The sequence below is a fragment of the Rhyacophila brunnea genome, unplaced genomic scaffold (assembly GCF_057557595.1).
Source record: "Rhyacophila brunnea isolate RB1 unplaced genomic scaffold, BYU_Rbru_1.0 scaffold_16, whole genome shotgun sequence".
Taxonomy (NCBI): domain Eukaryota; kingdom Metazoa; phylum Arthropoda; class Insecta; order Trichoptera; family Rhyacophilidae; genus Rhyacophila; species Rhyacophila brunnea.
In genome coordinates this window covers 6,839,204-6,865,748 of record NW_028232816.1, presented here as the reverse complement: position 1 = coordinate 6,865,748, position 26,545 = coordinate 6,839,204, and the positions used below count along the sequence as shown (strand labels likewise).

Below are 26,545 nucleotides of genomic sequence, written 5' to 3'. Positions count from 1 at the left end.
GTTACGCCAAAGAAGTATAACTTCTAACGCGCGTACATAAGTACACACACCGATTTTTTTATTAATGTTAATTCTGTTCTACATTCGAATATTTATATAAAGTATGTATACACATTTTGTGCTATTGAGGCATCATATTCTTGACTCTGACGGATTATATAAATAGATATCTAGGTAACACCAAACAAAAAAATTAAATAATGGTAAAGAAAATGTTTAAGTACCTTTAGTTATATTTATGTAGGTATATTTTAACAGTTGAATCCACATTGCCGGTATGGGAGCTCTAAAGAGCGGTCGACCCGACGATTTAAAAGGGAAACACCCAAAATATATAATATTCCATATATTCTCACGTAAGTAATTATAATTACGAAAATGTTTACTTTTGATGATTCAATTAGGAACCGTCTCTGAATTTTCCTCTTAGTACATTATAACGGAGTAGAGTGCGTTTCAAAGAGCAATTCTGGCGTAGTTTGGAAAAAATATATTTTAATTATTTAGAGGTTAATAATTCGACAGTGGGCGTATTGGAACTGTTTGCTGCAATTAGGGATTCCAATCCCGGGATCCCGGGATCCCGAGCTATTTTCGATACCTATGAATCCCGGGATTGATAAACTTAATCCCGGGATTTCGGGATTGATTTTTTTATCAATTTTTATGGAACATAAAATAAAAACGAAAATATAACAGAAAAAATACTTTTAATAAACAATAACTACATTAGAAATAAACTGAGTTTGAATGAAGTTTGGTTTATACCCAAGTTGTCGATTCATTTTATTTTTTCACATAAATTATTAAAAATGAGAAAGATTGGAAAAAAACAATGCTTCGCACTTTTAACAAAGTAATTCCACCGTGATCTCATACGTTTTACGGCAATTTCATATTTGGCTGACTAATTAGATTTATGAAGCGGAAAGGCCATAAGTACGCCATGATTATTTGCTTTACTATTTTAAATCTCGCTAATCCATTCGTTAAGTCTTTACTATCAGAAACAGCAATCTTGTATTAATTCACATTATTATTTATATATATATATATATATATATATATGTATTTCCATATTATGTATTTCCAAGATTGAACGTAGATATACAATATTAACAATAAATGTCTTATATATGATAAATTATACTAGATTTATTTTTGACCAATTTTATCAATGTTATGTGTAAATATAAAAATTGTATATTAACAATGGAAAAAAATGCCAATCCCGGGATTGTCAAATTGTAATCCCGAAATCCCGGGATCAGAATTTTGGCTCGGGATTGGATTCCCTAGCTGCAATGCTTATTTGAATGCTAGCAAACAATACTACTACAACTGCAAACCGCTTTTGCCGTACCCATGGTGCCACTTTATAATTATTTAACTATATCTGTGTATAGTATATTAGGTATGTAACATGCAAAATGATATCTTAAAAAGGCAGAAAACAAAGGCAAAGAGATGTGGTTCCACATCCAAAAGCCTGTTCCTTTTTTTTTTTTTTACTTAATGTCTACAAATACTGAAAAAGCAACTTCACATAGATATGAAGTTGGAAAAGGCAAGATGTGTATCAGGACTTTATTAAAACTGGATCCACATGTTGCATTTGCAACCAGAATGATGTTAAAGTACACCAGTGGCGCACCCAGGATTTAATATTGGGGGGGGGCCAACGAGGAGAATGTACATTAGTCCCATAGGCTCTTTTTCTTCTTCACAGCCTAATTTCTCGTTGTCTATTGCACTCGGTGTACCTACACCATGGTCCCCACATCCTGAAACGGGCCCTCAGGCTAGGATATTTGGCGGGCCCCCTACCTACCGCTAAGATTAAAGGCAGTGTGAAACACTACATTAACGTTTTTAAAATTGTGTTTTAGTTCAAATTAAGGGTACTTATATAGTGAATTATTGGCGATTTTCAATACATCCACTATAATAATGAAGCTGTCGAGTATCGACACATAATAATCAAAAAATTTATTGCACAATTATATAAGTAATTGAAAATGTTCATGAATTTTTTTACTATTAAAGCTAATTTATGATGTGTGTTTATCTCACTTATCTGGTCAACCCGACACGCCGGGCCCCCAGGCTAGAGCCCTGTCAGCCCTCCCCAGCCATGACCTACACCACTCCGGAATTCGGGTGGACACCGAGAATTTTTCGACAGTTCCATTAGGCGGCCACAGACGTACAGTTTTCATAACAGGTTGAACATGCCAGTTAATACGTAATGGCGGCCATACAGTTATCTTCGGTAGATAATCTGCTGCGCCCATAGACGGACAGTTTTCGACCTGCCAGATGTGTGCCAGGATCAAACTGCCAGCGACCCCCCACTCCCGTGTTTTTGTAAAACTGTTGGAATTTCAACTCACCGAAAGTTCTCGGGTGACGTTAGATGTTGGTAACGTAAAGTAGAATATACCGCGCGATACAACTGCGGCTGGTGTTGCTTGTTATAAAATACAAATTCATTTATTATTAAAAATGTAATATTATTATGTACGCGGAGATCGCAAATATTATATTTTATTTATTTTTACGAGAGTAAAACAAAGTTATAGTTATTTATGTAAACATATTATTTTAAACAATATAATATAAATGTTAAAATTTTAGAGAGCATTATTAATTAAGTTGAAAATATAGACTAATAACTCAGTACTCAAATTTTATTTATTGTATGTAGTGAATATTACAAATTAATAATTTAAGACGTTCACAACATAAATTAATATACCTAATTGTGAATGACAATGTCGGTAAATCTAAATAAAATTGAAGTATGTAAGTATATATTTTAATAATATCATAGTAATTAATTATTATACTGATGATTGATGTAAATATAATTTTGTGGCATGTTTAAATTTATTGTATATAAAATCAATACCTTTATAAATATTACCGTTTTCTAAAAATATGACCAAAAAGAAATTAATACTGTCCATTAAAGGGAATAATTTATTCAAAAGAAAAGATTGTATTATACGAATGAGTATAATATTGTTTCGGTGAATCGATAAAATACACAATCCACTAGCGAAATCATGATTTATTTTACCAATGTCATAGGTGTGTATTTTATGTCAATTTGTTTCTAATAAAAACAATAATTATAACCATAATAAATTCAAAGTAAAATTATTCGTGTATCAATATCGAGCAAGTATACCCTACCTAAAACTAATTTAAACAATACCCCTGTGTAATATCTCCGCGAACCTAACCTCCATAGTTATTGACACTTGCTCTGCCACAGACAATAACTGTACGTATATGGGGACGTCTGTTGACAGTTCGACAGATTTAAATGGGGTAGTTAAACTTACTGATCTGTGGTGTGTCCACTAACGTACAGTTATTGTCTGTGCCATGTTCAACCTGCTACGAAAACTGTACGTCTGTAGCCGCCTATTAGGGATTGGGTTTCTAAAAAAACCTGACATTAGTGTTTCGAAATTTTTGTGTCAGAAATTTAAATCTAAGAAATTGTTCTAAAAAGGGTGCTGGAGAATTACAAATCATTTTTTTGCCAGTGTTTTCATTTGTCTAAGCCCAAAGGTTTATTGGCTTTCAATTTCAATGGTTAAAATCATTCTGATAATTTTCATGTTTGGGGGGTGTCAGGGCCCCTTGCCCCCCCCCTGGGTGCCCCACTGTAACCACCTCACTCCAGTGTGAAAAAGCAAACATTCGTACTTCGCTTCCATAGAAATGCAAAGTTTTTTTTAAAAATGCCTGTTTTTAAAGGTCTGGATTTGATGAAATTTACCATATTGGTCTAGTACAGATTTTAGCACTGCGGTAATGTTTTCGAAACTATAGATTCCCTGTGTAAATAAAACAGTGCGTAGATATAATGTAAGGGTTTCTTGTCTTTGCGAGGGTAACAAATCCTTTAAATGAGCCTAACATTGACGGAGCACCATCCATACAAATTCCTCCATGATATTTTAGATTGTTCTAATATGAAGAAATAGAATCAAAAACATCTTGTCATGTCGTACGCTCGGTGAGTACTTTGCAGCATAGATATTGATCCACTATTTTTTTTCATTTATGAACGAAAACCTGTGAGGCCAACGGTAGACGCGTGCGATCGATTCGGCAACATCGAAGTCACATTAGATCTTTCATCGGCTTTCATAATTTCACGAAAGACTTTTTCGGTTTTCGCTATTTTGCGGATTTTTCTGCTTTTATCATTATTTTCGCAGTGCACTTGCAACAAGCCAGCGGTGCACCGGTTAAGAACCACTGGTCTAGAGCCACAATATTTATGCTGAATTCCACCGAAAAAAATGTTTTTTTTTAAATTTACACCACCACCGACTGGGGTGGCATGCCCCCACATCATGAATGTTTGGTGGGCCCCCTTACCTATCACCAGGGTTAAGGGGAATGTGATGTTCTACAGTAGTGTTCCCAAATGGTATTCGTGGATTTATCTATATTGTTAAATAATTCCCTTGAATTCTTGATTTGTCGGACCTCATATCATATTATCGATCGTTATCATACTATGAACCTTTGTGGTCGCGACCCCCTCTTGTGGTAGCCAAGTAGCATTCGACCCTTCGATATTGGACAAATAACCATTTTTATTTTTCTAGAAACACTAAAAATAACTGTAATATAAAATGATACACGTGAATTATTATCATGTAGTTACGTATATCATATTATTTTCATCATACTTCACATTTTTTATGTTAATTTTGATGAAGTAGTATAGCGCCACATTTTTTATAATATAACAAATGTCTGGTGTGTGTTTATCTCACAATTAGACGAGCCGCCACGCCGGGCCCTCTTAAGCCCGGGCCCCCAGGCTGTAGCCCGGTCAGCCCATGGTGTAGTCGTACTTTTCGCCGAGTTTTTATCGTCGATTTTGGGGTTTTTAATAGTGAAGTTCCAAATATTAATTGAAAATGGAAAAAAGTATTATTGCATTTAACTTATATGTAGGTACACAAACCTACCCAACAGAACACAGCATAATTTCTCGTTTATCGGACTTTTGTCTATTGCACTCGGTGTACACCACTCCGGAATTCGGGTGGACACCGAGAATTTTACGAGACATTTCATTAGAGATTGAGTTTCTAAAAAAACCCGACATTAGTGTTTCGAAATTTTTGTGTTAGAAATTAAAATCTAAGAAATTTTCTAGAGGGTGCTGGAGAATTTCAAATCATTTTTTTGCCATGTTTTTATTTGTCTAATCTATTGGCTTTCAATTTCAATGTTTTTGGGGGGGGCCAAGGCCCCTTGCCCCCCCCCTAGGTGCGCCACTGAAGTACACTACTTATGTTTATTTTTCAAGAATCCGTCTGAAGGCCTGAAGCTAATTCCAACAATAATTGCTCTTCTTCCGCATGCGATAAACCGGATAAACCTTCTAGCATGGATATTGTAGTAATCTCGTATTAATGCTTGTTGCACTAGGCGCAGCCAAAGCCCGGTGCAGCGCTTACCCCTACCAAACTCTTCCCGCACCCCAGGGGGTACGCGTACCAGACTTTAGAAAACACTATTAGATTCTAATAGTTTGTGAAAAATCATTTTTAATAAGTTCCCTGATTGAATAATCTGCAATATCATGTTTTCATATTTTGTAGTCCACAATAATTTATGTTCATTTTTACTGTGTTAATATATTTTATCGTGAGAGAATTTGAAACGGTAAAAAAAATATGATAAAAAAACGTTAACTTTTTAAGTTGACCTTTGCAAAATTTCGACCCTGTCTGTTGAGGATTAGGCCCGTTTCAGACGGGACACCGGTGTCGCGCTCGTATATAATAAGTAGGCCTTTGTATTCGAATAAAGGGACCCTTGTATTATGTTTATGAACGCCCCAGAGCTACTGAGCCAACGTGTGTCCGATACACTTTTCCGTCGGCCGCTACATTCTCAAGCCGCCGATACACTTGTTTTAATTACCGCAGCCAGTTTTATGTTCTAATTTATAACGCGAAATTATGCGTTGACTCATTAGCTCAGGGGCGTTCTTTAACATAATACAAAGGCCTCCTATATTATATCAAGCGTGACACCGGTGTCCCTTCTGAAACGGGCCTTAAAGTGGGGCCACACCGAAAACAAGTCGCGCGACAACTCGTTAAATTTTACGATAAGCATGATAATTATCGTAAAATTTAACGAGTTGTCGCGCGACTTGTTGCCGGTGTGGCCCCACTTTTATGCATGCTATTATTATTTTGGGTATTAACGGATGAGTGGATGACACCAGAGTGATGGATAGATGATGCCATTCGCTCAGCGATTCAACAATAACCGGAACGGCAAAATAATAATTGTTTTGCGAATTTAGTACCTAACTACATATTAGCATTGCGAAACCGATTTGTAGGAAACAAGCTCTGACGATAATTGCTTTGTTTGAAAACGTAACTGAATATTATTTTGGCGGTTCGTTCGTGAACGGTAAACGTGCGGTGAGTCATTGTTTTACACCAGTGCTGTTACATTATTTTGTTAAATTTGGCGTAGAACTACGCCTTTCTCGTAGCTCGCCAAGCACTCTGGTGTTTCATTAGAATCGCATGTAACTTTTGGGGAAATAAATATAGGAAAAACAAAATAATAACACTGTATGTATAGAGTTTATGTAGGTACAACGAAGTTCCCTGAAAAAAAAAATTAACCCGATTGGACACTTAATTAAAGTCGGCGAGAAGAATGCGGGAGAAGAGGCCTAGATAACAGCGTTCCGGTAGCCATTTTATTTGCATAACTCGCAAACCATTTATTTTTTAAAACATTACGTCGGAACTCTGAATGTGTACTAATATATTAGGTATTATTATTAAATACTGTTGTTAGCCAACGATAACCAAAAATAATACAGTAATGAAATATCCGGAACCCTGTAAATTTTAATGGCTTATAGTTCCGGTTCAAGATTAGAAATGAAGGTTCTAATCCCGGTTCCGATTCCAAACATATTCCGGGTGGGTTCCGTAAACATGTCCGGAATGCACACGATACATTCCAGTTGTCCCGGAACTCTAATATAATATATCTAGTCATATTCCTGACACGATCACCTAAGTACCTTTACTCTATATTTTTCACTGTTTAGCGGTATGCCATTGATGTATTTATTTAATATTTACGTCGTAATATATTACAGAACAATAATTACATAGTATGTTGACTGCACGCCACTGATGAGTACCATTTTAACATCCACTAAAATAACTCTCTTTCGTGTATTAGGCCTGACCTGGCTTCTGTCGGTCTTATTACAAGGAGTTGCTGCTACTAAGATACAATATAATATCTTTTATTTAAGTGATCTCATACGTGTCATAAACTAGCCACAATGTTTGTAATAAACATTTTTTCCGGTTCCAAATTCCGAGAAATCAGGACTCGATTATGAAGCCAACGAATGGCAATCGGACCTTGTACCTTATTGGGGAGAATCGTTTTTTTGTATATCAAGAAAATAAACATTCATAATAATTTATAGAAAACGTTTTGTTAACTGTATGTATCTGTATCTATAAAATATAAACCGTTATCCCTTCTAGATTGATTATTGCACTCCTTCCGTCTTCAGCCCTAATACTATGCATCCAGGAAAACCACTAAAGATTTCACTTAACGTAGAATATACATATTATATATTCACTGTTCGGATTTATTAGTGTATACAGCTAGGGATTGCAATACCGAATGAAAATGTCAATACCGGTTTTTCAGTATTTCTTATTGAATACCGGTATTTCCTAATTATTAAAAAAACAGAAATAGGTGCTTATCAATAAATATAGCTACTAAACTCTTTTTAAAATATTATTTTATCGCAAGAACCTACGTACTTACATTTATTATGTTGACATATAAAAATGTATTGATCATAATTCTAGAACTAGTGATTTTTACGAATAATTTGAACATATTGATAATTTTAACTAGAGCCCTCAAAATTTCATCAAGTGAAAATAAGTCCCGACTGCATGAAAAGCTTCTTAAATTCAACGTTTGTACAGTCATCAATAATTATAGAATATTTGAACATTTTTGTCACGAATGTTTTCTATTTCGAAATAATATTGTGATAATTCATCGCGACGATTACTTATATAAATACATTTGATGAAATTTGTTTTACTATTTTTTCACCTTTGTTGGATTCACTCAATATATTTGCATTTTAGCAGCACATAACTTATAATTCAGTTTCAAAAACGTAAACGAGTGTGCTTTCTTAATACTGAAAATTACGGTATTTTGGATTATTGAAACCGGTATTTCGGTATTGATAAATACTGGAATACCGGTTTTAAAATACCGGTATTGCAATCCTTATATACAGCAGAGAATTTCTAAATATATCACGTGCTGAATTTATTATATTATACCGCACCAAAGATAATTTATTCAAAACAAATTTAGTCTCTGTATGTCATATGAATTTTCGGTATTATCTGTATCTACATTCACGTCAATTATTTGATGTAAATATTGTAATCTGTACAATATACTCTTAATTAACTATGAATTTCAATAAATTATTGCAAGATATGGAGCTGTTGAGCATATTGAGAGATTATTATCATAACAACAAATACCAACTTAAAATTATGTATGTCTACTACTGAGCTTCCCAACCTTTTTTAGCGTCACGGAAAATTTTCCATATTACCTACAACATTTCGCGACGCACTGAACAACAATATTTCGTATTTTTACAATTTACAACATTTTTATTAGGTCGTATTCTTATTTGTCTGGTGGTGGTTTGTCCGGTACAAATCTTGCAATCGATTTTTAATTAACTTCCCGACTAGCTAAATATTTGAAACTTAAAAAATGTTAAAAAATTTCTAAAAAAATGTATTTGATAGAAATAATACTGAAATGTCATTTTGACCCTCATATTGATTTCCATAGTAACGCACGTATATATTAATAATTTCCTAGCAACTAGTAATAGTGGATTGGATTACGGATTTCTTCCGAAATAACTTTTCATACAAAACAGAATTAACTGAAAATGAATTTAATTCTACTTAAAGATGATTAAAAGTATTAAAAGAATGCATTGGCATCGTGTTCTGATATACTCTACAAGTTTCAAATGTCTAGCTAGTCGGGAAGTTAGTTAAAAATCGATTGCAAGATTTGTACTGGACAAACAACCACGGGGCAAACAAGAATACGAGCTAATAAAAGCGTTGTAAAAATGCCAATCCCGGGATCAAAATTTTGGCTCGGAATTGGATTTACTACTAGTGTCGACTAAATAAATAATTTATATAAATTCGCTGTCAAAAATATAAAGCAGCCCATACCGACATTGGATCGTAGTGCCTACTATGGTTTCGGAACTATCGGAATTGAAACAGATGTAAGTATGTACTACGTTTATATTATAATATAATATATTACATTTGTCGTAAATCCTTATTCGTTTCGACATGTTCATGAAACGTTTCCCTTTTTCATTTAATATTGTATCTGATAACCCAAATTCCAATCAGCTTTGGTCCCTTTGCAGAGTCCGGAGAACCAATCGAATATTCAATACCTAATACAGCGATTTCCAAACTGGGAGGCGCGAAAAGTTTAACACAATTAATGTACCCACAGGTTTGCAGTATGCAAATGCATAGTTTAGAAAACGGCCGCTAGTTATAAACTACACAAAAACAGTCCTATAAATGGTTATTTGCCAACCTGTCTGAAAATATGGATACTAGATTTATAATACCTTACTTCTATACTATTGTGAAGCGCGCTGGCTATCTCGTGAAAAATGAAATAAAAGGGTCAAATCCTAATGTTGAAATTTGAGGCAAATTTGTTTAGGAACTATAATTTTGTTGTAAAACTTGTCTATTTGGTTGAAATTTTCAAAAAATTGAGTGAATAAATCAATGCAAGGACCACTAATGCATTCACTGATTTAAAAAGACAAAGTGAAGGCATTCATACAAAATTGGAGATTCGGAAAACAAAATTACAAAAAAAAAAAGTTTGCCATGTGTACACTTTTAAATGATTTCTACGCCAGATATATTGAAGCAAACAAAAATCTATTTACTGAGTTCTTGGTTAGTTTGCTAATGCACTCTTCACATTATTTTATTAATAGTAAAAAACCTGGGGGGGCGCTTCAGGATGTGGGGCCCATGATAGAATCCATTTATCAATGAACGATATGAATTTGGATTGACTACTGTTGAAATAATATTTGTGCATACAAGTTTGATACGGTCGACAGTTTCATATACCTTGGATCTCTTGTAACTCGACATAATGATATTACAGAAAAAATCAACAAGAGAATCATGTCTGCGAATAATTGCTACTTTGGTCTGTTAAGACATTTTAAGTCCCGCTTACTATCTCGTCGAACTAAAAGCACTCTTTACAAGACACTTGTAAAGCCAGTGCTCCACCTACGCATCGGAAACCTGGACATTAACTCTGCGAAATGAACGAGCCCTAAACATCTTTGAAAGAAAAATTCTCCGCCGTATATATGGACCGATCAGGGATGGCACCAATTGGAGGAGAAGATATAATGCTGAGCTCTACGGGCTGTACGAAGATTGCAGCGCAGTTCAATCAATTAAGATTGGGAGACTGCGATGGCTAGGTCATGTGCACCGTATGAATCGGCAAAGAGAGTGATGTCCAGCAATCCAATAGGACGTAGAAGAAGAGGGAGGCCAAAAATTCGCTGGTTAGATGGAGCTGCCAGTGACTGCCGTATTCTGGGGGTACCAAATTGGAAAGCGGCCACACTGGATAGGGACAGGTGGAGGGAGCTGTTGGAGGAGGCCAGGACCCACAACGGGTTGTCGCGCCCCTGATGATGATGATGACTGTTGAAATTGAGTGTGCTAATAAACAAGCACATTCGTCGCATGAAAAACAAATTAATTTAAAAATTAATATAATCTTTCTTTTCTTTTTGTATTAGTACATTGTTGACTATTTAAAAAAGTATCTATATTATTGAATGAAATTAAGAGAGGGAGGCGCCAAGATTAGATTATTTTAAAAGGGAGGCATGGTAATATAAAGTTTGGAAACCACTGACTTAGTACATCGTCCATACAATCGCGATACAATACGAGTACATCGTCATATTCTGTCACGTGATACAGCATCAATACATCACATCAAATGCCGCGTGGTATATACTTACCATCAATAATGATTGTTATTTGTCTGGAGGACGTGATGAGAAATTTCAACAAAGGGTCCGAAAATTTCATATCTTATATTATTCGTAATACCAGTGAAGTAGCAGGTAGTATTAAATATATATAAGAGGATGATATTATATTCTCATACTTTGATTACAATACGTTATTAAATTTATTCGTGAAACAGGATTCAAGGATATAAGGACATAGTGGCGAGCGGTGGAAGTAGGCTGTTAAGATCCGACAATTTTGCACACTAAACTTTGTCAGTCATACGTATTTGTGTTAACTCATTTAGTGCTAACACCACGACTGGCGCGTTTGGAGTAGTTGGCCATTAGATATAATTAACATGTTATTTAAATGTGGTAATTAAAAGGTCAGCAGTGCAATATGCAGACATTGTTCGTTAGTTTTTAATTTTTTTTTCCGACCATGTCCGATCCTAATAGGATCATATGGGCCTCCACAGAGTAGAGGTTTGTATTAACAGATTTTTTTTACGTGAAATGGATGTCAGCCACTTGCTAAACCTATTAGGTCCATACCCTGACTCACACACAAATTGAAAAACAATATGTGTACTTGCCAGACCCAGGATTCGAACCTGAGACCCACGGCGTGATAGTCCAACGCTTACGCCGTGCGGCCACCGTGGGTGTCAAATATTAATTAAGCCCTGCGTAACCAAACCATAATAATTTAGGTATTCTATGGGCGATCTGACAAAAATAGTGCATAGTTTTTCAGTCAAACTTATTTGTTTTCGTTGAATTAAAAATACATATTACAGACATAAAATAGTTCTGACAGATGCTCACGGTTTATGCACTGACACGCATTATTCAATATTGGTGTATTTGAAGGTTTCAACACACTCTATTGCACCTCTATAATGTGCGGTTCAATTTCGTAGGAGACTAACACATTCAAAACCCTGCGTTAAAATATAGTGTATTAGGGTATAGCCTATCTGAATTAAGTATATTTATTAATCTGTTCTATGGTAATAAACATAAAGAAATGATACTATCCTTTCATGAAATAATGCCGACAGAACACACAAGAAAAGCACAAAATATCAAAAATGGTAATAGAATGATCTTTCACAGTATACAGTAGTGGGAAAAATCGACAATATTAATAAAGCAATTGTTGCCAATTCTTTGAATTGACTTTATTCTTGGCCAACGTAGGTATAACTTCGGCAAAAAAAATTCAACCGTGGTATTATTAAAATGGTTTTTAAGTACTTGGTGACTCATTTCCAACAACGCATATTTAACGTTAGCCCAGTTAATTAAATTAAATACTGAAAAAGATGTTGGTGACCGCAGCAAATGATAACATGCAGCACACGTAAGAACCACTGCCTTAGAGTAACCAATTTGATAAAAAGAATTATGTATCAGCACGTCAAATTATGAATATCCGATCAACTTAAATCTATAAGTAGGAGCATTCCTTTCGATTTTTTGTTCAACATTCAACAGATAGTTGAACGACAAAAGTCACTAGTAAGAGGGGCAAGGAATCGGCTTTCTCATACAACTGAATGAAGCAGGCCAACAATAGCCGACGACAACTTACGAGAAATAGCGACGCGATAAAAAAAATTGCAAGGCATCACGGAGGATTTGCTTTGATCATTATAACGTACCCATATAATATAATGTTATCGTGGAAATTTTTGCCGCAAATTGATTACCAACCTGCCTCACCATACTTGACTGCTTCACCATACTTTCATATAACTTGCCGCCCCTAGGCGTGGCATTAAGTAAAGTTGAATTTAACTTTGAAGTCAATTTACGCAGCTTTTGTTATTCACCTGTATTACTATAATTCTCAGCTTCTAAAAAAGAGTTATGGAACGTTTCACCTGTCAATTAGTATTCACTGATAATGTACGGAATAATCAAGTTTTACGCCTTATATTAATATTCCGTTTTCGTAGCCAGGACAGGACGCCCGTGCAGTAGAAATCGCCCATATCCGCTTTGGCAATGTACCTATAGGTGGGAAAGCGTTTCCGGCGGAAGTGTTTAAGGGATTTTCCCGCGGTGGCGGCTGAATACAATGACACGACGATTTACGACCGGCTTTCGCTGGAGTTTTATGAAAAGAAATTCGACGAATCTCTCGCCTCACGACCGGCCGTAGTAAAAACAAATTATCAAGCAGCCATGCGACGAAACGACGACGCCTTGTGGTAGCGGTTTTTAAGCTTTAAAGCTCTCTTGGATCACGGAAAATAAATTGACCTTCGTGGACAATAATTAACCATAGACAAATAATGAAGTTCTATTTTGATTCCAAGACTTTTTACCATTTATGGATGCTGAATTATCTTTTTCTTCTTCTTTCACCCTGTCACGACCTTTATTTTATCGTTTACTAAAGCCTCACGAGTATTGTTTTTCCAGTATTCGATGCATGGCAGAGTTCTCTCGCGAATATCATCTGTAAGGGATCTTGGGATTACGTTTGACAGTAAACTGACATTTAGTGGTCATATAGATACCATTTGTAAAAAGGCTAAACGCCAAAAATCTTGGGCTTTGTCTTGCGTACTTCCCGGGTCTTTTCGGATGTTACGGTACTAAAAATTCTCTATAACTCCTTAGTTAGAAGCAGACTTAACAGTGGGTCTATAGTTTGGGCCCCGCATCAGTTGAAGAACGGCCTTATGGTGGAGAGAGTCCAAAATAATTTTTTGAGACTTCTTTACTTTCGGCTGTATGGATATTATCTATGGTTCTATCCGACTGACTTTCCCTTAGGTATGCTACGAGGGTGGGTCAATAAGTCCTTAGAAAAGCCGACAGGTGGCGCGACTAGTACTGTAAGCGGTTTGTTTTCATGCAGCGGCACTACCAATTCAGTATGCTGCGAAGTTTCAATCAGATTGGTCGGGTTGTTGTGTGTTTCTCGTACATTTAAAAAAAAATTTGCTTGTGGAAAATGGAAAAATGGAAAATGGAGAAAATTGAGTTTAGAGCTGTTATTAAACATTTTAATATAAAAGGGTTAACAGCAAAGGAAATAAAAAATGAGTTGGATTTAGTTCACGGCATATCTGCTCCTTCACTTGCAACTATTTATAACTGGTTAAATGAATTTAAACGTGGTCGTACATCAACAAAGGATGAACCACGCTCAGGACGTCCTGTAGAGGTGACTACACCAGAAATGATCAATAAAATCCACGATATGGTGTTAAGTGACCGAAGATTAAAGTTGAGTGAGATAATTGAGGTTACAGGGATCTCAAAAGGTAGCGTCATTTCTATTTTACATGACAAATTGGGCATGAAAAAAATTTCTGCAAGATGGGTGCCGCGTTTGCTCACAGTCGACAATAAACGCAATAGGGTGGTGGCCTCTAAAGCCCTGTTGTCGCTCATGCAACGCGATCCGGATGAATTTTTTCGTCGCTTTGTGACTGTAGATGAAACATGGATACACCACTATACTCCCGAGACGAAAGAACAGTCAAAGCAGTGGATTGCGAAAGGCGAACCATGTCCAAAGAAGGCGAAAACCGTAAAATCAGCTGGTAAGGTTATGGCTACTGTATTTTGGGATGCACGTGGAATTATTTTCGTTGACTATTTGGAAAAAGGAAAAACAATAACAGGGGATTATTATGCATCTTTATTGGACCAGCTAAAAAACAAAATTGAAGAAAAACGGCCTCATTTAAACAGGAAAAAAATCCTCTTTCATCAGGACAATGCCCGTGTTCACACATGTTTACGATCAATGGCTAAAATTGAAGAATTGAAGTTCGAATTGGTCGACCACCCACCGTATTCGCCAGATTTAGCCCCCAGTGACTTTTTCCTTTTCCCAAACTTAAAAAAATGGCTAAGTGGACAACGTTTTTTTTCAAATGAAGAAGTCATCGATCGGACAAATGCTTATTTTGAGGACCTTCCGAAAACTTATTTTTCTGACGGTTTAAAAAAAATTAAGAAACGTCTAACCAAGTGTATTGAGCTCCAAGGAGATTATGTTGAGAAATAAAAAAAAAATACAAAAATAAAAACTGTTTTAATGCTTTTTTCTAAGGAATTATTGACCCACCCTCGTAACATACTGTAGCTTAAAATTTAGAAGGGATCTTTATTTAGCTACATATTTTTTCAGACTTATACGCGGCGTAATTGTGAACTCTGCCATTCTTGGTGGTGTTGGCTTGTGTGTCTCTGATAATTATTACCTTAGGAATCGAGGGCATCCATTGTTTGTTCTCCCAAGGTGCAGAACTAACTTGCCATTAGTGATGCCAATTGGGAGGGCAATAACCATGTTTAATGAAATCGCTTCGGATATTGATATATTCCACTTACATTAATTTAGGTGGACGTTGTTTTATAGGTTTTTAAGATGGGGTCTATCGATAGTTCACCCTGTGTGTTACCATCTACTTTTATTTTTGTTGCTTTATTTTATTTCTTTTCTTATTTTGTTCCTTACTTTATTACTTATTGTATTATTAAGTCACATCTGTCTGTAAAACTTTTAATTGTAAATTTTAAAAATTGTTAACACTTATTTTATGTCATGTCGTGAACGATTTGAATTTGTAATTTGTTATGTTCATTATATGTAAAATAAATAAATTTGATTTGATTTGATTTAATATACGGCCATATATTTCCGATACAACATTTCACGCTGAAGTGTTATACGGCGAACTACATACGTAAAAGCTTTGTCGACATAAGTGTTATAATGCCGTCTATGTAGGTACCTCCCACAGTTGCGGTTATAAATTGCAGTTTAAAAGCTATGGAATATCTTCTAATATCGTTGTCTAACTATACCAGCGATGGCGAACCTTTTTACGTACGCGTGCCAAAATTTCCAAATATTATTTTTCGACTGCCTGACATGCCGAGCAGTGGTAAACGGCGCAAAATAGTTTTTAAAAAGTTTAATAATTGCAATTACGTGTTGAGTTCCTTGAGATTCTATTTTTCACCGTATTTAGCCGAAGGCATATTATCTTTTGTCCTTTGAGTAATTTTTTCCTTGTTTTCAAAACTGTCAAAGAGATTGTAGAAACATTTTAACCACGTTTCTTTCATATTCCCCATCACTAATCGGTTTTGTATTTTTAGCTATTATGTTTGAGGCAAAATAACATGCAGCTGTTTATATTTGAATGACTGCCGATAAATTAAATTTCATCAGGTGAATAATTTTATTTTTAATTGCCCGATTGGTTTCAATTATTGTAAATCGATCGAAATCAGAGTGTGACAGTGTGGCTTTCTCCTTCGCCTGATGAGGTTAGTGCGATAATATTTTGTGACGTATAAAGTCTAGGGACCGACCCATCCAATTATATATTTACATTAAGCGTAATGCTTATTCCTGAAGACTAATTGCCTGCTATTTTTTTATAGAATGCGATCTGTCATTTAGGTATGCATGAATTTCGTTGTTTCCGTTTGCGCATCGATTGGTGAATATTATTGGTAAACAATATTAAAAATCGAAGAAAATAGCCTTGGTTATGTTGTCATTATTTGTATTATTATATACGTGTATTTTTAAAACTTTGAATAAAAACGTTAATAAAAGATAAAACGTTCGCGTGCCATGCAAAATCATCTAGCATGCCACTATTGGCACGCGTGCCATGGATTCACCATCACTAAACTATACTATCTTAAACCGATTCCTAGTTTGGAAATGTCAAGGGATACTTACTAGATGTCTCTCAATTTATTTATTTATTATTTTTATTTGAAAGTCTTCGACGTCGAATTTCGCTTTTAGCTTTACTGCATTACAGAGATTAGCCACAACTTTTCCAATCTATTGTTGAATTCCACAGAGGCTATTGTATTGGAAATGCAATCCATCTATTTACTAGAATAGTACCCACGTACGATTTAATTTTCTATACTCTCGGGATAATGTATTTTCTAGAAAGTTATACTTAATCCAATGGTATAGTTTTGTTTAATAATTAATTAGTTAATAAATACGCGGGGTGAGCCCTGGCGATTTCCAACATCTCCCTTCATCATTTCCTTTCCCTTTTCTTGGGTCGCCAGTTGGATACCCCGAATGTTTGTGAAGTTTTAAAACTTTTATACAAATTCGTACCTACTTATATATTTCCTCAAGATAATTAATTACCAAACAACTTAAAAACAAGTTAGCATTTATTCTACAACGTATATTGTTATCTACTTATTTTGAAGTTTTAACATGTTAAATTGATTAAATATTATTAAATTAATTATTTATAATTGTCTAAAAAACATACAAACATGACATTGTAGTTAATGACCCCACCAAACCTCGTCTGCCCCGCACACACCCGGTCTTAATATGTGAAGAATCATTTTTTATGACTGAATGTCTTAGGAGTAGTTACCAAAGATTGAGCTCGCCATGCACTCTAATGTGTTTTTACTGAATTTACATGACTTTAAGTTAAGAGCACCCATGGGAGGAGGAGCATGTAGAGGCAAAAAAATATGTCGCAATTAGACAAAACGCTTGTAGCATAATTTGTTAATGCAACAGTTGGCGCGATACCAGTGGTTATACGGGTTCAAATCCCGTCGAGCGTAGTATTTTTTTCAAAGATGATTGTTTCTAGAGGGTATATATCTGAGAAGTTTTCAAGTTATGTATGTTATATATAAGTTTCGTAAGAATTCGTTGAATATAAGAAATGGTTTATCAAAAATTGTTAGCAAGTTCAAGTAGACGTTATAACTAAAATAATTGGCGAGCGCCGGGCGTTGGTTAGTAATTAAGGCAATTAAGATTCCTTGATTTAATACACAAAAACTGATAGTCAATAATAACGCAATTTGATAAGCATTTCATGTATGGCCTACTACTAGTTTAAATTGTCGCAATTAGACAGGACGTTCGTAGCATAATTGGTTAATGCAACAGTTGGCGCGATACCAGTCGTTATACAGGTTCAAATCCCGTCGAGCTTCGTATTTTTTTTAATTTTTTTCTAGTGAGTATATATCTGAACGAACGAATGGGTTAGGAAGCAGACAAGAGTACGCGATGTAATAGACGTTGCCAAACAGCTGAAATGGACATGGGCGGGGCACATTGCTCGCCGAAAGGACGGCCGCTGGACAAATGCCGTCATCCAGTGGTACCCAAGGGGTACGAAGCGGCCACAGGGTCGCCCTAAAAGCCGCTGGATTGACGAACTGGTAAAGTTCGGCGGAAATACGTGGCAGCGAACGACACAGGACCGAGAGAGTTGGAGAAAACTTGGGGAGGCCTTCATCCAGCAGTGGATTGACCCCGGCTGATGATGATGATATATCTGAAATCCGTAGAAATCGGCCGCTTAAAGTTAGGTACCTATCTTAGGGACTTACGCGCCTAAGTATGGTTCTGCATCGTGGTCATAGTCTATTTCCGCTGTAACATGGAGCATAATAGTATGCTCTACGATATTGATTTCAGGCTTTAAACCAAAATAACACATTGGAGGTGGGCGTTCTATTCTACCACTCGATTGCAATTGTATTTGAAGAGTAATCACAACCTTTTCATCAGATTAATTAGCACACTTTAAGTTTAAACAGACGTAGATAAACTTACCAATCAGGAAATTGTTTTGCGATATATAATCAAGTGTAACATCGTACGGTTAAAATAGCGTCGACTAATTATTATTATCCCCATTACTCAGTATTTTTTCAAAACTACTTAGTGACATTACTCAATTCGGATTGAACTCATTGGTTCTGGGAAAATTGATTGGTAACTTTGGTAATTCTTCAAATACAAATTGGCCGCCGGCTGTTCAACGCGTGCCAATAGAAAAAAACAACGTCTTCTTTAAACGGATACTTAACGATCAACACTAATTTACTGAGGCTGTCAGTTGCCGAACATAAAAAATGTGGAATTACTGGAGGGCAAAAGCTTGGCATATTGGAACCCTACGAGTAAGCACCTACTTGTTTGGCGAATCGCGGGATGCTAATCACATCCCCTGGCTGTTGAAAAGGTGGCTTTTTCGGGTCTACGACGATTTGGCGCCGGGACAACTGGACGCCACGCAATTCTAAAATAAATAGACGTTAGGTACTTATACGTAGGTACGTTAAAAATATTTAATATTATTATTTATATTTAAATTATTATAGAATGATTTGCACCTGAACAATTTGAACCTGCATATTATGTTTAAGTTTCAACGAAAAAAGAGTTTTTTATTTTTATTTTAAGCCTTAGGCATGGTAATTCTCAATCCGCAATAAAAAAGACATTATGTTAAGGGTAAAATGAATTAAAACTACTAAGAAGTAGATATAAACTTATTAAAACTCATCGTCTACGTTCTGTTTACGTGTCTACAATAGTGTGGCGTCCAATTGTCCTGGCGTCCAGTTGTCCCATTCCCGTCTTTTCAAGTCTATCTCATCTTTAACTGGGCTGATCGGTTATTGCGACCTGATTTATATATTCTTCTTCTTATTGTGCCATCCCCTAGCGGAGGTCGGCCACCATCAAGGCGATCTTATATTTGTCAAACAGTTCAGTGGAGCTGCACTCGTACCAATCACGGAGGTTCTTAAGCCACAAAATGCGGCGCCGTCCTCTGTTACGCTTACCATCGATCTTTCCTTAACTTAATTTCTATACTAGAAGATTTTAATAAAGTTGTGGCGAGTCAGAGCGCGTGAGAAAAAATGTCTTTTTGATATTTCCTTGTTTAGCGTCCATACCCCCTAAGCCTTAAAACGATATTAGTTTTCTTGTATGTTAGGTACTTATAGTTTTTATATTTGTGTTTTATTTTTGTTTAATAACGTGTGATTGTTTCGCTGTATTTACCCATGGATACCCCCTTATAAACGAAAGCCCTGCCGAATTCACGTTCAGTTTGGGCTCACCTGCATCGTGGCTATATATCTAATTACCAGAAAACCACTGTCTGGAGCACTCTGATGCCTTCATTTGGTGATGAAAAATGTAATCTGAGCTAGAGTGCGATTAACGCTGTGCACATACACAATTACTAATGGGACGTTCGCATACATCGTGCAGTATATGATGCACTTACTATGGCGAAGGGTGGAGGTAGGCTGTTAAGATCCGACATCAATAGTGCACATTAAACTTTGTCGTACGTATTTGTTTTTATTGAACTAAAACCACTGTACAGATGGTGTTGGTTAGTTTTTAAAAATCAATTAAACCTTGCCTAAACCAAACCATAATAGTTTTGGTATGTTATGGGCGATTCGACAAAACAGTGCACACCTTTTCATTCATAATTATTTGTTTTTGTTGAATTAAGAATTGATGTTACACATGTTGTTGTTAGTTTTTTTAAAATTCATTAAGTTCTGCCTAAACCAAACCATAGTAGATAAAAAATAATATTATATCTATAATAATTACAAGATAAAAAGAACTTTTTATATGAAATGAAAATATAATTAATATTAAATTCTACAGGTTAAACCTGTAGAATTTAATATTAATTATATTTTCATTTCTTGTAAAATGGAATTCTACCAAGTAAATGCTAACTCAATTAATAACTTTTTATATTCAACGTTTTTAAATTTTCTGTTGAATTATTATGCTAAATATGCCCAAACTTGTACTTGATATGAAGTAAATTATAAACAAACAAACAAATATAGAATACTGAAATGTCATTTTGATATTTCATTTTGATTTCGATAGTAACGCACGTATATATTAATAATTTAGTTGCTAGGACCACCCCCTTAGCAACTAATACTAGTCTTTTACTTTTTACGGATTTTTCTGAAATAACTTTCCATACAAAACAGAATTAAGTGAAAATGAATTCAATTCTGCTTAAAGATGGCTAAAAGTATTAAAAGAATACATTGGCATCGTGTTCTGATATATTCTAAAAGTTTCAAATGTCTAGCTAGTCGGGAAATTAGTTAAAAATCGATTGCAAGGTTTGTACTGGACAAACAACCACCGGACAAACAAGAATACGAGCTAATAAAAACGCTGTAAAACATCCAATATTATGTATGGTTTAATGACATAATTTATAGATAGACGATTATTTTTTTACTATTATGGCTTGGTTTCGCAGTGTTTAATTTAATTTTAAGAAACTAACCAACACCATCTGTAAATTGTTGACTTAATTCAATGAAAACAAACAGGTATGACTGATAAAGTTTATTATGGACTATTTATGTCGTATCTTAACAGTTTACCTCCATCCTTCGCCACTGTTAAGTATATTGTATATATGTGTGTTTGGAGATGTGCAATTCTTCGTATACTGTTCGTCTTGCACCGAACTCTTAATCCATTTGCTGGTTCTTAATATATGCGTCGCAGGATCGTCTTTCCAATTTTCGCTCCTGTAAATAAATAAATTTCAATTTAAATTTGAATCACATACAGTGGTAGGTACCTACTATTCATCTTGTTAATCTTTATTCATTTCTTTTCTCCAGATGTTGGTGTGGTCAATCATACGCCCAGCACTGCGCAGTAGCTGCGAGCGCTGCGGCCGCCGCTGCCGCAGGAGTATGCGGAGGCCCTCCTCCACCTTCCGTGGGCCTCGGACCCGAATCCTGGCAGGCCGCAAGGCACACCAGGCCTGCCCCTACGGACGCTTATGGCACCATCGAGTTCCAGGGAGGACCGCACCCCACCAAAGCTCAGGTAAGACAACATTATTTTAGCGTTTACTAAACACTTTTAAGGATTTTATAATTAGCTTGTCTCCACGAAGTTTTATCGGTCGCGTGAGATGGCATTCGGCAAGATGGGAGCGGTCGGTACGTGTCGGGAGGCGATTACGAGAGGTTGCCCCGCTTACGTCATGAGTGATCAGTGTTTGTGTTTTGTGCTCAAATTAGTCGCATTTTACTGGTCATGTGTCGTTTACAGTATTTACAGGTGGTCTGTGACGGTAAGTTGAGAAACACCTGCTTGTGTAGAATGACCATATGAGTTTGCATTCTGATTGTTTAAACACTTCTTGGTGCTGGTGTGTTGATTGTAGTGTTTCTATCAACTTCAACATGGTGCAACTAACAAGTTAGTTAACTTGTACGTGTATTGTGTTATTTGTAATTGGTACTTAAAGACAACGCAGTTCCTCAAAATTAGGGATTGCAATACCGAATGAAAATATCAATACCGGTTTTTCGGTATTTCTTATTGAGTACCGGTATTAATACCTGTATTTCTTAAACATTAAAAAAAATGTAAAATAGTAAGTATATAAAAGTGTAAGATAGTGCTAAATTGAACCATTTGGTCTATTCTATACTTATCGATCGCTAAAGTGATAAAGTGATAAATATTATCAAACTTAGGGTAGGTTTGTATCTGTATTAGCACTTTTTGTAACAATAACAAAAAGTTGGTTGTAATTGTTGCAATAAGTGCTATTTATCTTAACAGCACTTCTCTTGGCTGTGATAAAATTTAAAGCGAGATAGCCTGTTTTGCCTGTATAGACGGCTACGGCTAACTTATTGTAACAATTATACATATTTTTTTCCGACCATGTCCGATCCTAATAGGGTCATATGGGCCTCCACAGAGTAGTGGTTTATATTAACAGATTTTGTTTTTTTACGAAAAATGGATGTCAGTCCATACCCTGACTCACACACAAATTGAAAAACAATGTGTACTTGTTAGACCCAGGATTCGAACCTGGGACCCACCTCGTGATAGTCCAACGCGTAAGCCGCGCGGCTACCGTGGGTGTTATAAACTGTGTGTTATATAATATGTAACAATTATAATACCTCAATACAAATATGTAATAAATACTATCACTTTATCACTTTAGCGGCCGATAATCGCCTAGTGTATAGAATAGACCCGCTGGTGTAGTTGAACCATCCAAAATATATTTATAGTTTTATAAAATGATTATACACCAGAACGCAGGGTAAGAGGGAGAACGGAGCAAATCATTTAGCAGCATTAATTTTGGGTGACTTTCGTATCAAAGGTGAAGAAATTTCGTCTTTGAGTAATTTGTAATCAACGCGGAATAAACAATGAAACCACTCAGAGTAAGTTGATTGAGTAATATTATGTTTAAATTGAGCGGCTTTACAATTTATTCTATTATTATATTATACTAGAATAAATTGTAAAACCGCTAAGTAAATCTGGAATAGTTGAACGATTTGTGGGAAAATCTAATAATATCGTAATAGATTCTTGGGTTTCCACCGCGTGTACTTCTTCTTCTTTCCTCGACGTTTTGGCACGTTGCAGAGGCCACTATCAATAGATCGCGGTCAAGAAGAACTTATGCGATATCTGCATGCAAACATCCCGAAAAAAAACGAACTACACCTTGCAGAGCATTTTGACGTTTACCAATTCTCACAATCAGCGAAATAACACCATACGATAACCAACAACGCGTCTCGCTTACGCTTGAAGAATTCGATTGGCGAGAGTCAGCACTTTTACGTGTAAACATATATTATCGCTTTAGACTTTCACGGTTGTTGTGCTATAACTTTCCGTTATAGATTCTTCGGTTTCCACCGCGATCTCTTGATAATGGCATCTGCAACGAGCTCGAAACGTTGAGGAAAGAAGGAAGAAGTGCACACGGTGGAAACCCAAGAATCTATTACGATAAAAAACAACCGTGAAAGTCTCAAACATTATTTAAATCTATTAATAACAATAAAAATAGACGGATTTCGTCCGCTTAGGCTTAAAAGAATATCTCCAACAGTTATTTGTACACATAAAATTCTTTTCTTCTTTCGACCATGTCCAATCATAATAGGATCATATGGGCCTCCACAGAGTAGAGGTTTGTATTAACAGAATTTCTTTTTTACGAGAAATGGATGTCAGCCACTTGCTTAACCTATTGGGTCCATACCCTGACACCTACAAATTGAAAAACAATATGTGTTCTTGCCAGACCCAGGATTCAAACCTGGGACCCACGGCGTTATAGTCCAACGCTTAAGCCGCGCGGCCACCGTGGGCACACTTAGTTTTAAAGAGTCTTGAAAAATTGTTTAATATTACTATTTTGAAAAGCAGGTTCATATTATTAACTCAATCTTGTCATTCATTTGAGTTAAGGCTATGCCAGTGTTAGTATTTGATAAGGTCTCTGATACTATTGTATGTAATAGTGGCGAGGGGTGGAGGTAGCCTGTTAAGATCCTACAAAAATAGTGCAAACTAAAATTTGTCAGTCATACTTATTTGTTTTTATTGAACCAAGAACAAAGTTTATGTATACTATAGATAGACGATCCTATAAAAATAATGAATACTTTTTCAGTCATAGTTTTTTTAAATGTATTAAGCCCTGCCTAAACCAAGCCACAGTACGTGGCGTAAATGGAAACTCTGCCATTCTTGGTGATATTGGGTTGTGTGTCTCTGGCCATCTTAGGAATCGTGGGCATCCGTTGTTTTGTTCTTCCAAGGTGCAGAACTAACCTGCCATTAGTAATACCAATTGGGAGGGCAATAAATATGTTTAATCAAATCGCTTCGGATATTGATTTATCCCACTTACGTGAGGGTGAATTTAGGTGGACGTTTTTTTATACGTTTTAAGATATGTATATCAACCTACTTCACTCCGTGTGCTTCCATGTACTTTTAATTTTTTCTATTTTATTTCTTATTTCATTACTTATTGTATTATTTACTCACTTTACCCCGTATTTTTATTTGAAAAATTGTTAGCATTTACTTTATGTCATGTCGTGAACGCTTTGAATTTAAAACTTTTCATGTTCATTATATGTAAAATAAATAAAGAATAGTTTTATAGTTAAAATATTTTTTCTTAAAGCTGGTGGTTTAAAACGGTTAACCGGTTAGTTATTTCCAAACACCGCTAACCGGGTAGTATTTTTCTTTCGGTTAATTAAATGCCTCAGTGGTGAACACCAAGTGATGAAATCATTTTATAAAATAAATGTTATTTATTTGAAATTTACCACATAGCAAATCTATTATATTGTATGTACCTACCTTACATGGGAAACAGACATAACGTCACAATTTAAATTTACGCTATTTTATATTATTTTGTTGGCTTAAAACACGTAGTATTCTACCTATTGCATTCTCATCATCATTCGATTCCACTCTATACATACTTCGCCTATAAAAAAACATCATTTCCCTCGTAGATATTTTGACAACAAACGCTTTTGGCGGGAAACACCATTACGTGATCATTTCCCGCCAGCTGATTAAATAAGATGGCTGCTTACCCGCTTCGATGTTATGATCGCTTTTTCTTTTCCGTTATGTGTTCTTACGAGAAAGGCACTGTTCCCTTGTAATTGGGCCGGGCAACCTGTTGACAGACATTTTGATAAAGCGCGGGAGTTTTTCGGGCGTACAGTTATTACAATACAAATTTACAGGAGAGGAAAAAAAAGAGAAAAAGAACAAAAACAGTTTAAACTTGTAGGCCACACTCAGAAACATTTGGACACACTGGAACGCCCTGATATTCGGCCGAGCCAAAAATATCGTGAGATCCAGTGGCAATTGGTACTTTTGTTTACTTAAATCTTTAAGAAGCCGCTGTCTCTGGGTATCATACAGAGAACATTGCCAAACTACGTGGTTAACATCTTCAGTCTCACTTCCGCACCGGCACCCAGGGTCATTTATTATACCCAAGCGAGCCAGGGATGAGGCAAGATTATAATGGTCCGCTCTGCAGCGATTGATTGTGACGATTGTTTCCCTATTTAGCATTTTATTGGTATAAAAATCGAACGGTAAAAATCCGAATCGGCAACAAGTTCACACTATTTTCACACTATTAGATTTTTGCACGGTTTTTTTCCGTCACAAGCTCAGTTTGTGGGTGAGTGTTGTGCTGTGCCGTACGATTTAAAACCGTCTAATGTGAAAGCATGCATTAGATCACGTACACTACTGAGTCAGCGGTGGCCGTCCGAGCGCCGTGAATACAGTAGAATGGACAACTGCTATATGGCGCCGGTTAGGTTTTTAACCGGCGCGGTGTAATGTGAAATAGGCCATGCTTGTCTTCACGACACTAAAAGAATGTCGCCATTCATTTTTTGCTGTACGGTCAAAACCGTATAATGTGAAAGAAGCGTTACCATGTATCTTCACAATCGACTTATTTTGGCACACCGATCAAATCCTATTTGCCATCCCTGGTCCTAGGCCTTGTCGTCAAAATGTTATTATAAATACATATATTGCAATATATGTGATTATTGCAGACATTTATCATATACCAGTCATTTAGAAATGTTCGCTGCAACTTGTTCTACCACAATTTTCACCATCACGTGATC

At 35.9% G+C, this 26,545-nt stretch overlaps 2 protein-coding genes across 2 annotated transcripts in view; both read left to right on the top strand.

Annotated features, from left to right (window-relative positions):
* Positions 1 to 26,545, top strand: part of Trpm (transient receptor potential cation channel, subfamily M) — a 610,587-nt gene that overhangs the window by 355,427 nt on the left and 228,615 nt on the right. The window contains exon 4 of the mRNA XM_085944074.1: positions 21,692 to 21,902. Within this exon, the coding sequence (XP_085800200.1) occupies positions 21,692 to 21,902 (211 nt within the window). The remainder of the gene's footprint in view (positions 1 to 21,691; positions 21,903 to 26,545) is intronic.
* Positions 1 to 26,545, top strand: part of LOC147074279 (uncharacterized) — an 84,342-nt gene that overhangs the window by 46,902 nt on the left and 10,895 nt on the right. The gene's annotated exons all lie outside the window — the stretch shown is intronic.